This window comes from Poeciliopsis prolifica, unplaced genomic scaffold (assembly GCF_027474105.1).
Source record: "Poeciliopsis prolifica strain line A6 unplaced genomic scaffold, Auburn_PproV2 SCAFFOLD098, whole genome shotgun sequence".
In the NCBI taxonomy this organism is placed as follows: Eukaryota; Metazoa; Chordata; class Actinopteri; order Cyprinodontiformes; family Poeciliidae; genus Poeciliopsis; species Poeciliopsis prolifica.
The window spans coordinates 221,410-238,193 of NW_026562473.1; the positions used below are offsets into that span (position 1 = coordinate 221,410).

The following is a 16,784-nucleotide window of genomic DNA, read 5'->3' on the forward strand; positions in this document are numbered from 1 at the left end:
ATATGAACATCAACAACATAAATAGATGGTTTCTGCTCACTGCCTCCTGGGGATAACTGACATGAACTTGGCTAGCATCAAAGACACTTGATGCAACCTTATGCAAACGTTGGAGAAACAAGGAGAGGACAAACCGACGGGAGACAAACGCCTACTGGTGGGACTAACACAAAATAAACCATATTAAAAGCTTGTTATTTGCATGAAGGAGTGCTCTGATAAATGATATTTTGTTAAAAGATGGAAGTTTGCGCACAGACATGTAAGTTTGATTTAGCAGAATTGCTACTGAAAATGGTGAACTTTCATAAATTATTATGCACCTTTAAAAGAAACATTTGAGTTAATGTCAAGTTAACTTGTTATTAAATATGACATTTAAACAGTGGTGGATCTAGAAACATGGAGGAGGAGGGGGCGGTTGCAGTGTAATGCACACATAAGTAAATAAATGCATACAAAAAACTCAACAAAGCTTTATTGTGCCACTGTCTGCTGGACGTTTAAAGTACAAATGTCCTTCATCATTTAGTTCTTTTGAAATTATGCTGTTTGGATTATTTTTCAAATTTTAATCTAAAATACTGAATTAAAGAGCTAAACGTTCATTAGGATTTAAAGCTTATTGATCTTTGTCTTCTTGCAATATTATGCCATATCCATCATATTACCTAAAAATGGTCTCAAAAACTATTTTATCGTTTATCGCTGTAACATCTGGGAGAATTTATCATCCAGCAAAATCTGTTTTCATGACAGGCCTAGTCAAAGTACTGCTACTTTTACTCCAGTGTAGTTTTTTTGGCTTTTCACTGTTTGACTTGGCAGGTTCTTTGGACCCACTGTGTTTGAAAAATTGTTATACCTGGAATTGTATATAGTTTTTGTTGTATTAATATTTAATTTGAAGGGTAAAAGAGGCTTCTGGATGAAAAAAAGAGTTTACTTTTTGTAAGTTTGATTTGTCCTCAACTGCAGTTATCACAGTTGAGGACATTTCATTGTTACATAACACTGACACTCTATTAGCAAAATTTTCATCTCTGAAACATTTCAACAATGTGTGACCTCAGAGACACAAGTTGCTTATACATTTGGCATCAAATTGGAAAAATTCTTTCCACAAATGAACCCAAGATCCAAAACACAACGGTGTGGTCAATAATCCTGAGATTAAGACACAACTTTAGTCTCATTTGTCCATGTCACCATCTACAAGTTTTTCATCGTAAACCATTCCAACAGCCACAGAGTCCTGACAGAGCTCACATCTGTCAGCACATCAGGTCTGCTGTGTTTTCATGCTCCATCTGCTCCAACATGGCCGCCATTAACTGTGACAGGCGAAACACGGCTACATCTGAAAGACTAAACAATTTGGTGATCAGAGAGCAGCTATAGAGGTGACACCAGCTGACAGGCTGCACAGCAACTCGAGCTGGCTCTGTGTGTGTGTGTGTGGGGGGGGGGTGTAAGTGTGTGTGGCCTTATATTGAATACAGTGTAGGATCATTTGGCAACACTTTACTTGAAAGGATGTGCATAACACTGTCATGACATTGTTACAAACATGACATAACATCTTTAATGAACATGAAGGAGTCTTTATGAATGGTTATGACTGCAGTCATGAAGTGTCATTCAGTAGGTTATGAGACTTTTAATGCAAAGTTTACACTTTCAATGGACTTTTAATACAAATTATGTTACAACTTTGCATTAAAAGTGTTTTTGGTATAATTACTGTTAACAGCAGCACTTATGTGTAAGGTCTGTGGGGAAAAAAACAGTAAAATAAAAAAGTAAAAACCAAAGTAAAAATACAAAATTGGGTTTATAGCAGATTAAATTCTGAAACAATTGAAAAACATTTTCTTCCTGGGACTGAAAGTTCAAAGATTTACAAAATAATAAAAACTCGTTTTTAGTGATTTTTCAACAGGAAACAATTTTGTAAAATTACATTTATGAATCTATTATTTATATTATTCATTAAATATTCAACTTTTTTGTTCCTTATTGAAATTCCATATTTCCTTTGCAGGAAGAAAGAAAAACAATTTGAAGAGACTTTAATGTAAATTTGTTATGTATTTTCCTCCAAAGGTTTTTTTATAATCTCACATAAAACAGCTTCAGTTCAGGCGACCCAAGTCATTTGTTACCATTTTGAACGTGTAGTGCCCCCTGCTGGCGTGGGACCCAAAGGAAAATTGAATTTTCACAGGAAAGGTTTCTGAACATACAGTCAGTAAAAATCTTCCGAAATATAATATTGTAATCTACATTTATTTGAAGTCACAATTTGCAATGTGTGTTGCATCCTTACACTTGCATCTGAACTGGAATTTGTCGTTAGTGGATCAACGAAAGGGAACTTTTGGCTTTCAAGTTAACGAAGCATTCTTTATTCTTTATGTCTTTATAGTTTTGTTTTGGTGGGCCTTAATTAGGTTTCTTTTTTTTTTCATTTTCCACAGATACCGCAAACTAACCCAAGTAATAAAAGTTAGAACGTTCACCGAACCCTTATGTCGACAATAATAGTCAAATAAAAAAGATCTGATCTCACCTGACTCTTATCACTTTGTATTAACTTTACAGGAGTCAGCAGGAAGTGAGCTTCCTAATGAAACCCTGCCTCATTCAGCTGGATATATAACAGGATGGAGTTCTGTTTAACTGGGTTTTACTGTGCATAACGGGATATATTTGCGAGCTGATTGCATTCAGATGACTGTTTTGTGTGGATGAGCTGCTCTGAGCTGACCTCCCTTTGCCTCGGCTCTCATCCAGCATTCAAACCCTAAACTGATTAGAATAAATGGGAGAAATAATTTGCAGTTAAACCAAGAGGTGGACATCTTTGAGGCGAGTTCCTTCCTGAAGTCAGAGACCCATGTGTGCTTATGAGCGGAAAATAAGCACCAGTGGAGTCAATTAAGTGGCTGCTTTCTGCATATTTGAAGGTGTTCTATATTAATGAAGCAGACTGGAGCGGGGCAGACAAACAGCCCCTTGGATTCTGTTTCTGGGCCAGAACACCAGCGAATGCTCTCGCTCAAAAACTGCTGCAGGCTTTTCTTCAAACCCCTCAAACTGAGCCGGGGCTCTAAAAACGTCCTCTCAAGGCGCTTTACAGGACAAGCACGTCCAAATGATTTCCTGAAACATTGATATATGTAAAAATCAATCCAATGTAGTCCGATCTCATTGACAGATTTAAATTAAACTTAATTAAAATCTCATTTACAACTTTCCAATTTGGTTTGAGTTCAAAATGTTTTCCAGCAACATGACCTCCAGTTGTTATAAAACATGCTACATATATCAAATATGACTTAAAGGAAATCTGATGATGCTATTTAATAATCATGAAATTGGGCCTGTGTCTCTTTAATAAGCTCCTACTCTTTCTGAAGCACTGCCTACAGGAAGTCATCACAACGTGGCTCCTCTATTAACCCTTTAACATTTTTACCAGCACTGCACTGAGAAGTAGCTCCTTTAATGAGCTCTGCAGATTTTCAGCTCAACCAGGTGTTTGCTAATTGCTGCTGAGTCGGGGAGAGCAGCTCTGTGAGGTGGAGGCCCTGAAGCTGCAGCTTGTGGGAGGAGCTAAGTACACCAAGATGTTTGTCCACAGCTGAATGGTTACCATGGAGATTAAGGGATTTCTCAAGCATGCATAAACAAACTAAGGCAACACTCCAGTTGAAGAGAGAATAACATTATAGCATGGTGTGAAACTCAAAAAGTTGATTTTACATGATCCTGTCCCTCTGATGAATGATGCAAAGAAGTGGATTTCACATGATAGGTAGCTGGAACAGATCAGCAATGAAAGCAGCTTCAAAATAGTTTGGAGTTGGCAGTTATATTAAATCATATTAGTGTGTATTTCTCTGCCGGGAACCGTCACTGTTTGCCTTTTCAGTGATTCATGCAGCTGCAAAGTCACAGGAGAGTTAAGTGAAGCCGTCAGCCACACATTTAGGTAACAGGTAGCACCGTTCTGACCCAGGGACATGTTATAATGACGCCTTCATGTGAGAGCTTCAGTCATTCAGCAGCAGAATGCCTGTCCTGTGCTTCACTTATTCACAGTTTTGGAGTCAAGGCTCCAGACGAAAATGTTTCCTTTTATAAATTTCTCAAGCCTCTGAGAAGTATTTATCCTCTTTGAACTTTATCACAACTTGTCTCTTTATTACCACAAACTTCAGCTGCTAATAAAATCTGTGGAAAATCAACAGCTCAACCAGGTGTTTGCACCATTAGTCTGCACCATTAAAGGCCTCTGCCTTTAATGGTGCAGACTGATTCATCCTGCTAAACAAACCTGTTTGATTCATAGCTTTATGACGTTGTGGTGTTCCACAAGGCTCAGTTCTTGGTCCTTGGTTCACACTAATCTATGCTATGTTCCTGTTTTGAGGCATCATCAGAAGACCGGGTTTGTTTTTTAACCTAGCGTAGCTTTGAATAGATGACTGACAGGCTTTTTTAACTACATTTCAGTTATCAAGCTATGGATGGAAACTCATTTCTTACAGCTCAACCAAGACAAAACTATGGAGGCCCAGAAAGAAAAAAATCAAAGCCAAACACAAACTCAAAATTTTGATAAAATGATTTTATTATTTTGTCTTATCTTAATTAGAGATACTCACTCATCTTCTTAGAGAAACAGCGTGGCCTTCTATTTCATTATTATAACTTTGAAGTCAAAAGTATGACATTGCATCTTTTAATATTGACTTTGTATTTTAAAATTGAATTTACATGATCCTGAATCTCTTAATAAAGATTTTCAAAGTTGAAATTATGACTTTTATTCCCAGAATTGTGACTTTTGTTCTTGCAATTATGACTTTAAAACTCAAGATCATGTCTTTAAAACTCATATTTATTACTTTAAACCTTGTACTTCTGAGTTTGTGTTGGGCTTTTATTTTTGTCTTTTATGACAGAAACAGGCTTCTTTAGAAAACTGAAAGGTACAAGGGAATCAGGCTAAATTTTATTCCTGTCTTGTGTTACAATTTCATTCAGTCAGTTGAAAGCAGCGTCAGAGTAGATCAGAACAATTTTGATCACATGAGCTCTGTTTGCAGAAAACATCAAACTCCTGGAAAAAGATTCAGCCAACAAAGAGAGCGTTTCACTTCCAGTTGACCCCCTGACCCTTTCAGACAAACCATGATGGCTGGGATCGATACCACACCGTATCCACCTTCCCCTCAGACAGTTCATAGCAGCCAGTGTGCTCACTGAACCACAGACAGCTAGAAAGGAAGTCTATGTGTGAAGGAGACGGCCTGGCAGCGTTGACCTTTCAGTGTCTGCATGTGGCTGAGAGATAAGTCTATCAGAGACAAACTAACTCTGGGAGTTTACTGAGGATGTTGCTTTCTGGTGATGCTCTGTTCCGGCTCACAGCACAAATAAACAAGCTCACCGGGAGTTGCTGAGTAATCAGAAAATGTTTTGCTCTTAGCAATGAGAACAATTTTAATAACCTCCAAAAGTTTTACTGCACAGCCAACGAACAGAGGAGCCATACTGTACAGATCTACACTAGTGAGGCAGCGTCTACTGAAAACTACAGCAGCTCCTTTTACAACAGCAGGACCGTTGATGACAAAAACAGGAGGATACAACATTTATGAGCAAACACATTAAATATCACCAAGTCATTTTGGTTTAGTTTGTAGAGCAGATATCATAGTAAACTTGGAGTACAACAAAACTAGCTCAAATGTAGCTTCTCAGCAACAGATAGGATTTTGTTTTTAGTTAATAATTCCTTAATACTAATGAAAATGTACTAGTTCCATTGCAGTAAGTGGACCATAGCGCAGTGCATTCTGGGTAACAAATGCACAAGACATAGCATCAGCAGGAGAAATGGAACTGAAACATGTTTTAGATTCAGAAAGAGACATTGACAAAACTTTTGAAGCTTCGACCTTTAATCAGTTCATGATACTTTGAAGGTTTATATTCTATTGTAGTCATAATTTCAATTTCCTTAAGTGATTAATTGCAATCTGTTCATTAAAATTTTTATTGAAGTGTTGGTGTTGTGAATTTGGGATAAACAAATTTATGATATATTCATGTCATTCATTAATGATTGAGTTGAGGTATTGACATAATCAGTGCAGGTTGTTGTTACCCTGTAATTGATACATGAAATGGATGAACTCTGTGTGTGAGAAAACAAGGTTTCAGTGTGGAACCAGAACTAGACAGTGAGCCAGACTATCTCTGTTAACGCCAAGATCAGGTTTATCTTCCAACTTTTCAGCAGACAGTTCAGCACCTTCCCAGAGTCTGATCTGATCTGATTAGAGTGATCACTCAGGTTTCACAGGGGGGCAATAATACATTTATCACTAATATGAAATATTCTCAATGCAGTTATCTTTGCCCAGAGCTTAACTGATGTACACAGCTCTGAATGCCAAGAGGAGTGTTGAACGGAGATAAACAGCTGCAGGGAGCTGGAACCAAAACAGCTGAGGACATCTAGTGGTGTGGAATTTGTATGTGCTGGTTGTGGCAGCAATTTAAATCAGGCAAAGATCAACCTGTGGCTTCAGGTGGACCACTGCTTAAAGGGGCAGCATTAAATGTTTTCCAGGCACATAGTGCAATAAAATGGCACAATGTGCCATTTTATTGCACATTTATAACAACTTCAGTTGTTATAAAAATTCTGTCCTCTCCTAACCCTTTCACAACCTTTTAACATCAACTAAATCACTATGTACATCTAAATGTTCTAAGTTATTAAAGTTCCATAAATTTGGTAAACAAGGCGTTTTGAACCTAATAGTTTTTAGTTGTGCACATTTCTCTTCATGAAATGGCGCCTCTATGGTGAAAAATGTTGACTTCTGAACACGATGAGGAAATAGGATAAATAATCAGTCAATGGGTCTAATGAAGACAGAAGGACTGAGCTGAACATCAAAGCTTTGCTGGTTCACAAATAAAGCAATGGCTCCCTCTACAGGACGGAAGGTCTTATAACCAAACACATCTCACTACCGTTCAGCATTATTCAAGTTTCTGAACGTTTTATCAGTTTTACACAATGTTGCTGAGCGATACATGCAACAATCACATAAAATTCAATTTAACATTTGTCATTATTGTATTGCTTTGTAATTATGGAAAATTCATACAGCGCACCCAGAAAAGGTCCAGGCCTTCACTTTTTCTGTTACAGTACATCCCTATGGTGGTCCTGCTGCCATGTGCAGAAAGTATGGTCAGAAACAACCTATCAGATCCAGGAGGGTCTTGGTGCTGTCAATCATTCTTGCTCACACACTCCCCGTTTAGCTCTGCTACAGTAGTTGGTTCCCCACATCAAAATCTTCCTGTGAATTCTCATGTTAGTTAGCATGAGTTGACTGAAACAATTTTTCTGGAATCTTAACTTGTTTGATTGGCAGCAGTAAGAGCAGCTGTATGGGTTCTGATGGGCTGTTTCTGACTGGGAGGGTTTGTATGTCTTCAGATGGCAAAGTAGCACTGAGAGGAGGTGGATCTCTTCAGATAGTCTCATATCACACCATAGTGACGGTTTGAACAAATATGTAAAGATTCCTTCATATTGAATACTCAACAGCTCTGAAGGGACCAGAGTTTCCATTAAAGTGGATTTCAACCCACACATTCACCTATCACAGTAGAGGCCTAGTAAATTCTCACAGGGCAGCACTGAATATAAACAACTTCACCAGTAACACACTGAACAGGGCAGCCAGAGTTGGGTTTTCATTTTTTATTAGAAAAGATTGCAACAGTTACTGTGACCCTTCAGTTTCTCAACAGGACCACATCCATCATCCAGCATGGCCTGGCTCAGCATCACCCCTGGCTGGGAGCAGACACAGCTAGACCCATGTTTCCTCATCCTTAAGAGTCAGAGGTCTGACTTACAGTCACCTTACTGCAGTTTATAACGTTATGTATACAGGCTTCTCATCTACTCACAACCAATGAGAGGAGCTCCTCACACAGACCGTCCCATTATGTAGAAGGCCCGACTGATCACTGATAGGTGAGAACATTCAAAGAGCAAAAAATGAACTGAAGGTTTGATTCTGTCAGCTGTGCTGAGGACAGGTGGGAACAACGCCTGAGGTCAGCGCATGATTCTCTGATGACCAGCAGAAGCTAAACGCTGGGTGGAGTTAGGCCTGCCTGTGATCAGAGAGGAGGCTGAAGAGCTGATGTGCCTCAGAGGAGGCCAAATAATCTAATGTCATATAAGGGCTTTGTAAAAATAACAGAACATTGTACAGACAGTTAAATTACAAACATACAGGGTGTTGCTGGACATGAGAGCATATATCAACATGAATCTATTTTACTGCAAAAACACAGTAGAATATTCTTTCACATGGAGGAATAACTCAGGGGAACCACCTGAGCACAAAGTCCTTTGTTGTCATGGAGACAGCAAGTTTACTGCTGGCCCTCTTTCTTCTCCCCCTCTGAGCCACTGCTGCTGCTGCTGCTGCCGCTGCTGCTGTCCCGCTCTGCTGCCATCTGCAAACACCAACATGGAGTCAACGCTCTGCTCATCAGGCAAACTGTGGCCAGACTCACTGTGAACGACCTTCCTACCTTCTTGTAGGCCATTTCAAAGAGTTTCAGAGACGCTTGCTGCAGGTTGTTTGCTGCCTGTTTGATGTTCTCTCCAGTCTCTGTGTCCTTATTGGCCAGGAGGTCCCGAACCTTGGTGATCTCCTCCTTCAGCTTGGTGCACTGGGGACACACAGCAGAGTCATCAGTGAGGAAAATGGCCTCAGGATACACAAGTCCTGGTTCAAAGAGGAAGTGATAAATGCTCACTTCCTGTTCTTTTCAGAGGATTTGATTGGTTAAACTTAACTCTTCCTTTTACAACTCTGTTGAGACTGAATGCTGGTGTTTGGTCAGCATTCAGCTATTTCTGAGGACAGAAATAGTTTAATTATCACAACATCATGTAAGGTTTCAGCAGGTTTCATAAACTCAAATTCAATACTTTTTGAAGTAATTATGAATAGAATTGAATACCTATAATTCCACAAACGTACAAACTTTGTCAACCAACCTGTGACACATAAAGGATAGCTAGCTATTTAGAAAGTAGGGCTGGTCAATAAATCAATAACTATCTGTACATCAACAGACAAATGATCAAGATCATTAGACAATGCATCTGATATAATATTCAACATAGAGAATCTTCACTGAACTTCAAGCCAGAACCACAAAGCATCATGGGAGATGTAGCCAGAGGAAGGGCTTTAGCTGTCTTAACCTCTCACGGCCAGCTAAGCTCGGTTGCTGCCATCATCTAACTCCCTTACTGGTTACCTAGCAACAACATGTTGAATAACTTGTCTAGTTTCAGTTTTTGCCTCTAACATCTTAAAAATAAACGTGTGGAGTGGAGGAAAGGTCATGTCACCAGTTATGCAGTATTTGATATTTAAAACAAAAACGTATCAATAATTATCAATCGACTAATAGGAAACCCTTATATCAAGATACGTTTTTAGCCATATCATCCAACCCTGCTAGCATGAATGTGTCAGAAATGAGTTATAGGTAATCTGAACCAGAGACTTAATAAATATATTTAACGATGTTTTTTTACTCAACCACAGTGCAAGCTTCTAGGCTTTTTCCCATTTGGATCTCTAAGCAAACCCACATGACATGAAGCATTATGTCTCAGACTACAGAAAATGTTGCAGTTGTACCTCATCAGCAGGAAGCTGATCTTTGAACTCCTCCATCTTGGATTCTGTGTCATGGATGATGCCCTCAGCTGTGTTGACGGCTTCCACTCGTTCCTTCAGTCACAGCACAGTTTCCAGTGAGATGAAGAGAATGCATTCTGTACACCTGGAGGACATGTTGACATCGAGACAGCCTCACCTTCCTCCTTCGGTCCTCCTCGGCGTACCGCTCAGCGTTCTTGATCATGTTCTCGATGTCGTCCTTACTGAGACCTCCTGATGACTGGATCACAACTGGAGGAACAAGTCATGCAGAGGTCAGGCGCCTCACCAAGCAGCACAATGATTAAAACCTTCCAAGTTCAGCACAGGAAACTCAAGTATGAATTCAGATCCTCAGTCAAAACTGAGTAGAACCGTCTGCATTTACAGTGGTACATCAGCTGGTTTATGCCAATCATCTTCGTACCTGTTCAGCAGCAACAGTCGCTGCCCATTTTCTTTCCAATTTATGCCTGGACATTGAGCCACTCGGTTAAAGCTGAGTGGCTCTATAGACTCCTACGGTCAGGCCGTACTCACTCTGCTGCTCGCGGCCCGTGCCCTTATCCTTGGCTGATACGTGGACGATGCCGTTGGCGTCGATGTCGAAGGTGACTTCAATCTGAGGGACTCCGCGGGGGGCCGGTGGGATCCCCACCAGGGTGAACTGACCCAGCACCTTGTTGTCTGCTGCCATCTCTCTCTCCCCCTGACACACTTTGATCTCCACCTGAGTCTGGCCATCAGCTGCTGTGGAGAACACCTGCAGGGGATGCAGACAGGACAGAGACACTGCAGTGGGTTCTGTGTCTCTGTCCTGTCTGTGGTGAACCAGGCCAGGCCAGTGGTGCTGCTCCACCTACTTGGCTCTTCTTGGTGGGGATGGTGGTGTTTCTGTTGATGAGCTTAGTGAAGACGCCTCCCAGGGTCTCGATGCCCAGTGACAACGGAGTCACATCCAGGAGGAGCACGTCGGTGACGTCACCGGCTAGAACTCCACCCTGAATGGCCGCTCCTATGGCAACGGCCTCGTCAGGGTTGACCGACTTGCTCGGGGCTCGGCCAAACAGGTCCTGAACGGTCTGCTGGACCTGCACACACAGAGAGCCGCAGGGTTATTGTCAGCATGACACTTTTACTGTTACATTTCTCATGCATCCCACTGTGTAACACTCGTCCTGGCCAGCAGGTGTCACAATTCTATCGATCGACTGTGCTCACTTGAACAGGTTAAGCTAAGTAAAAAGCAAGTTCATTATATGTTTTGCACAGACTAATCCTTATTCTGTGCAGAGATTTTAGTCTACTTCGTTGTGCTTATTTCCTTTCAGAATAAGCACTGTCACTTTAAAACCAAATAAGCAGGCCCCACCCCCACCTCAAATAGGGTTAGGGTTACTGAAAATGGATGCAAATAGATGCGCATGTATTCAACTATAAATATTTGAATAGCATCAGTAGAGCCTCCTGCAAAACAAACACTACAGCAAGATGTTTCTGGATGGCAAGTCAACAACTAAACACTTGTCTTTTCCAACAGCCATTGTACAACACATACAGCGATAAAACCTGCTGCTCAAACCTCCTGGAGCTCTACTTGGGCTGATAGGTGCACAGTGTGACTCAATAATATGGAGCTTTTTGAAATGGCTCGTTTTTCCAGACAACAAAAACGACCTTATTGAACAGGCTGAGTGTTTTTTTAAGCAGCTGGGCTGTTTTCAGGAGCAATAGAAATGCAAATGAAAGTACAAAAATGTGCTCTAAGAAAATTTTGCATAATAGGTCTTCTTTAATGTGCTACTCAGTTCTCCCAGCAACACTAGACTCAGATATATCTGAACCAGTCCTGAACAGGCTCAGCTGAATGATCATAGGAATCCTGTCAATACCTTGGGCATGCGGGTCATGCCGCCCACCAGCAGCACCTCTCCAATGTCTCCCTTGGACACCTCGGCATCCTGCATGGCCTTCTGGCAGGGGGCCACGGTGCGGCGAATCAGGTCAGCCACAATGCCCTCAAACTGAGAGCGGGTCAGCTTCATGTTCAGGTGTTTGGGTCCAGAGGCGTCCATGGTCAGGTAGGGGAGGTTGATGTCCGTCTGGGGAACAGAGGAACACGTCAGAGGTCGGTATGCATGTGTGGAGGGATGGTCTGCAGGAGCTACTGATACTACAACACACTTCCTACCTGCAGAGAAGAGGACAGCTCACACTTTGCCTTCTCTGCAGCCTCTCTGACCCGCTGCAGTGCCATGTTGTCCTTCATCAGGTCCACACCAGACTGGAGAGACATACAGAGTCAATAACAGCCTCCAGAAGGAGGAAAGCAGTGTGTCACAATGCTTACCAACCATGAATTACAGCACTTGTGAAACAGAAAAATTGATCTCAAGTTATTGATCTGTTAATTTTTTCATTCAGAGCATGATTACATACTTTATGGGATAATAAAAATGGCTGAAATAAAAAACACGAATTTGGAATAAATCAAACAAAAAAAACATAAAATTTGGGAAAATGATCAAATGGCTTTCATAGAACCCAATTTACCTCTCTCTTGAACTCCTTTACGATGTGTTTGAGGAGGTGCTGGTCGAAGTCTTCTCCACCCAGGAAAGTGTCTCCGTTGGTGGATTTCACCTCAAAAACTCCCTTCTGGATCTCCAGGACAGATATATCAAAGGTTCCACCACCCAGATCATACACAGCGATGCTGGAAGAGCAGAGGTGTCAATTAACCTCAGGTCAGCAGCATCAAACATCAGCATTCCTCAGACTGTTCCTCACATCTTGTCCTGGGTTTTGTCTAGGCCGTAGGCCAGAGCAGCAGCGGTCGGCTCGTTGATCACACGCAGGACGTTCAGACCAGCGATCTGACCAGCGTCTTTGGTGGCCTGAGGACAGACAAGAGAAACTGAGTTCATCCTGACAGCAGTCAGAGGAGACCTGGTCTGACCCATCTAAAACCAGAAGAAACCCTGGCCAACTAAAACCTGACAGAACTCATGTTTATTTAATTCCCAGTAGCTGAACAAATGACTCGTCTGGGGTCTGTTGATGGAATAAACACTGATCGGACACAGTTGCACTGTTTATCACATCTTTTACAAGAGTTGAGATTGCTCTATAGTTAAATTTCTGGGTTGAGGCGTTGGTTCCTCCAACAACTGGGAGCAGCTGATTGGCATCATCTGAACTATAACCCCCAGAAGGAGCTGACTAGAGCAGAAGAGGAGGTTCAAATCCCAGATTGCACTGGGATTTTCTCCTCTGTACTTTAAAGAGGAGCAATAGAAACAAATGAGGGGTAATGGCAGAGCTGCCAACAACTGATGATGTCATCCAAGGAAGATCATGCTGCTTGGACAATTTGGCCTCTTCATTTTTGTTGTAAGATTGACTGCTACTGGAGATCTTTCAGTATCACCATCCACAACAACTCTGTATGGATGGTATGAGTTATAACATTTAATTTCCCTTTGGGAAAAATAAAGTCTTTTTGAGTTTGAATGTCATAGTTCATGTTTTTCTGATTATTACTGAAGTGAAACACAGAAATTGTCTTATTTTGTAAGATAAGAAAGCAACAGACATATTTGTTCCTTCAATGGGATCAAAGCAGGAAATTGTTAACTTTTACAAGCTAATGTAGAAAAAGAGAATGTCGCCACCAAATATTTTTAAGTTTAAATTGAAAGTAACAACAGAATATTAGTGAATATTTAGCTCCTGCATAAAGAGGCTGACTTCATTATTAGAACAAACACACAGTCTTGTTTTCAGTCCCAAGCAGCCTTTCCCTTTTCGGAATCCGGTGACCCAGTTCACTCATTTTTAGAAGCAATATGTTCAGCGGACAGAGCCAGAAACTGGGGTGCCTATTAAAAACTGAGTATCAAATCAAAGCTGAAGCCCAAACAAGACAACCGGGGATTAGTGTGTGTGTGTGTGCGTGTGTGTGTGCGTGTGTGGTACCTGTCTCTGAGAGTCGTTGAAGTAAGCTGGAACAGTGACGACGGCATTCTTCACGTTGCTGCCCAGGTAGTTCTCTGCAACACAATCAGAGTCAGAGCGCCATCCTCTGCTCCCTCACAGAACCGGTGTTACCCTGGCAACATACCTGCCGTTTCCTTCATCTTCATCAGGACAAAGGCTCCCACCTGGCTGGGTGAGTACATTTTCCCATGAGCCTCCACCCAAGCGTCGCCATTAGAGGCCCGGACGATCTTGAAGGGGACATTTTTTCTGAGGATGGAGGAAAGTAGAACATTAACATCATGTGTGTTCAGGGATAAAGGCGCACTCCTCTGGAGAGTCACTCACATGTCCTTCTGGACCTCAGCGTCGTCAAAGCGCCGGCCAATCAGTCGCTTGGTGGCGTACAGCGTGTTCTTAGGGTTTGTGACCGCCTGGCGCTTAGCAGGCATGCCCACCAGTCGCTCCCCCTCCGGTGTGAAGGCCACGACTGACGGGGTGGTCCTGGCTCCCTCTGCGTTCTCCAACACCTGTAGGAGGAGGAGGAACTCTTCAGGGTGGGTTTGGCTTTTTCCAAAAACAGTTAATACACTACAGAGGAGATGGAAAATGTTTGTCAAGTAGTTAGATGCATCAAATCTACCCCAGCCTGACCAGTTGGCCTTAAACGAGGCACAAAAACTCAAAACATATTTAAGAGAAAACTTCTAGTTCAGAGGCGAGAACTCTCCATTTTTCTGAGATGCGATCCATGCGAGTTTGAAACCTCTACTTCCTCTTTAATACAGCCAGTATTAATGGCTGAAATTATTGATGAAATTACGCCTTGTGTAGCCTGGTTGATTCGTTCTAAGCCAGTAGATGGAAACATGCCTAGTTTGCGACATTTTAGGAGTTTGCTCAAAATTTGGATGATAATTGGAGGTAAATAAAACTAACGAACACCAATTTACTGCTCTTTCTACAAATAAATATTTCAAATAACATATGTTCAATAGGAAACAAAATTTTCTACTTGGACAAAAACTAAAAAGATAAAATCAATGCTTGACACATAAATATTTCAGAATAAACATTATTTGACACAAACAAACAATGTTTAATCCTTTACCCTATTCCAATATGCATCAAAAAGATCCAAATAAAAAGCCAAATAAAGTAGATATGCTGACCAACTTTGAGACAGCATCTCTGTTTAAAGCCAGTGTGTCCACATCCCTGAGCTAATCCTCACCTTGGCCTGCTTCCCCTCCATGACGGCGACACAGGAGTTGGTGGTTCCCAGGTCAATGCCGATCACTGACCCCTTGATGGCTTCCGACCTGCAGCACATACACATTACACACCAGGAAGTGGTGAGTTTGTGTTTCACACTGTGTAACTGGCTTTGAACATGGCTAAACTTCATTCAGCAGTATGACAGCGTTTCTACTCACGCATAGTCTCTTCTGGACAGAGCTCTGACTGCATCTGACTGGAACCCACTCCAACATGCCTGAGAACAAAAAATTACAAAGTGATTCATAACTCACTGAAATTACCATGAGGACCATTCGACATTAACATGTCAAACTAGTTGAAGACAGAAGATTTCCGGGCCCCTTTTTAGCGGTGCAACAGCATGAAGGGGTTGAGCACTCATGAAGGTCACAGAACCATTAATAACCCCTTCGAAAAACCTTGTCAGAAAATGTGCCCGTTTACACAGTTCGAAGACGAATGAACAATTGTTAGATTAACAACCTGAGAATGTGTGAATTTTAACTCTGCTTAATTTGTTCACGTAATAACCTCTTAAGTTCACGCGTGACAGTTTTGACGCATCCTTCTCGTGATGAGGTTGGTAGCTAACTGAAGAGCACGAGCAGCTCACCATCACCCAGCAGATGTTCAATATCCCAGCAAAGACATAAACGTCACTACCCACTTCGGTCAACCTCGAAAGCTTTTCACCGAGGTGGCCTCAAGCTAGCACTACTAGCATGCTGTGCTAGCGGCTAGCTGTCAGGGTGTCATGCCGGAATGAGTACAGAGCGTGTGTAAATGTGGTCATAAAATGATTGAACGTTTACCTTCTTCACCAAAGACGACACATTTCGAGAGCAGTTCTTGGTTGGCAAAGACCTTGAAACGCTCCTTGCGACACTCAACATTTTGACAAGCCGGCTAACGAGCTAACTAAAGCTGTTTCCAAACGAGCAAACAAAAAAGAAGCGCGATAGGCTTAAAGCCCCAGAGCGACCTGAGAACAGCTTAACTGTGGAGATAAAGCTGCAGAAGTGTCCTCTGTCAGTGTCCAAGCGGAAAGAAGCTCGCGCTCAGGCCCGTTCTGACTACTTGTGTCTGGTCTGCAACAGCAAAGAAAGTGCGGAGACGCTTCTGGAATGATCTAACACATGTTGCACCAGACACCACCGAAGGACCCCGAATTAGGCTGTATAGATACTGCCTGAAAAATTACACTGAGTTACAAAATATTCTACAGTCGCTCGTGAATACTATGCATATATATGCCAGACGGTATAAACTGAACAACAATTGTAAAAAAAATATCGAGAGTGTACAGTTTGTTATTTTTCTCCTTTTCTCTTTTTTGTTAGTGTGGGCGGAGTGGGACAGACACAGGTAGTGGGGCATGTGAAGGTCATGATGTAACAAATACGCAGAGGTTTCACGTGCGTTACATCAGTGACGCTGAATGAACGTACTGTATATGTTGTGTCATAACCAGCGCCAATACACACTGTTACGATTTTATGTGGCTGTTTTTTTATTGTTATTCCCTATATGTTCGAAATGCTGGAATACATGTGATTGATAAATTTGAAGAAATTAATTATACCTGAACAGTAAACACAAATGCCAAGCTAAAGATTATTACATGCACAAACAATAATAAACCACGAGATAAACACATTGATCTAAATATCAAAGCTTTGTACATGTCTACTAGTCATTAAATTACAGGTCAAATTATTATTTAAACAAAAAAAAAAACAAGCTTATGTT

General features: G+C 41.5%; 1 protein-coding gene across 1 annotated transcript; it reads right to left on the reverse strand.

The window, feature by feature from the left end:
* Positions 1 to 7,786: 7,786 nt before the first annotated feature.
* hspa9 (heat shock protein 9) lies at positions 7,787 to 16,166 on the reverse strand. The gene is made up of 16 exons (XM_055023327.1): positions 15,848 to 16,166; positions 15,212 to 15,270; positions 15,010 to 15,097; positions 14,124 to 14,305; positions 13,921 to 14,045; positions 13,776 to 13,849; positions 12,588 to 12,694; positions 12,351 to 12,513; positions 11,989 to 12,081; positions 11,690 to 11,899; positions 10,661 to 10,888; positions 10,338 to 10,560; positions 9,955 to 10,049; positions 9,777 to 9,869; positions 8,650 to 8,790; positions 7,787 to 8,571 (listed from the first exon to the last, which is right to left on the reverse strand). The coding sequence occupies exons 1-16, from the start codon at positions 15,926 to 15,928 to the stop codon at positions 8,488 to 8,490; spliced, it is 2,046 nt and encodes a 681-aa protein (XP_054879302.1). The 5' UTR covers positions 15,929 to 16,166; the 3' UTR covers positions 7,787 to 8,487.
* Positions 16,167 to 16,784: the final 618 nt, after the last annotated feature.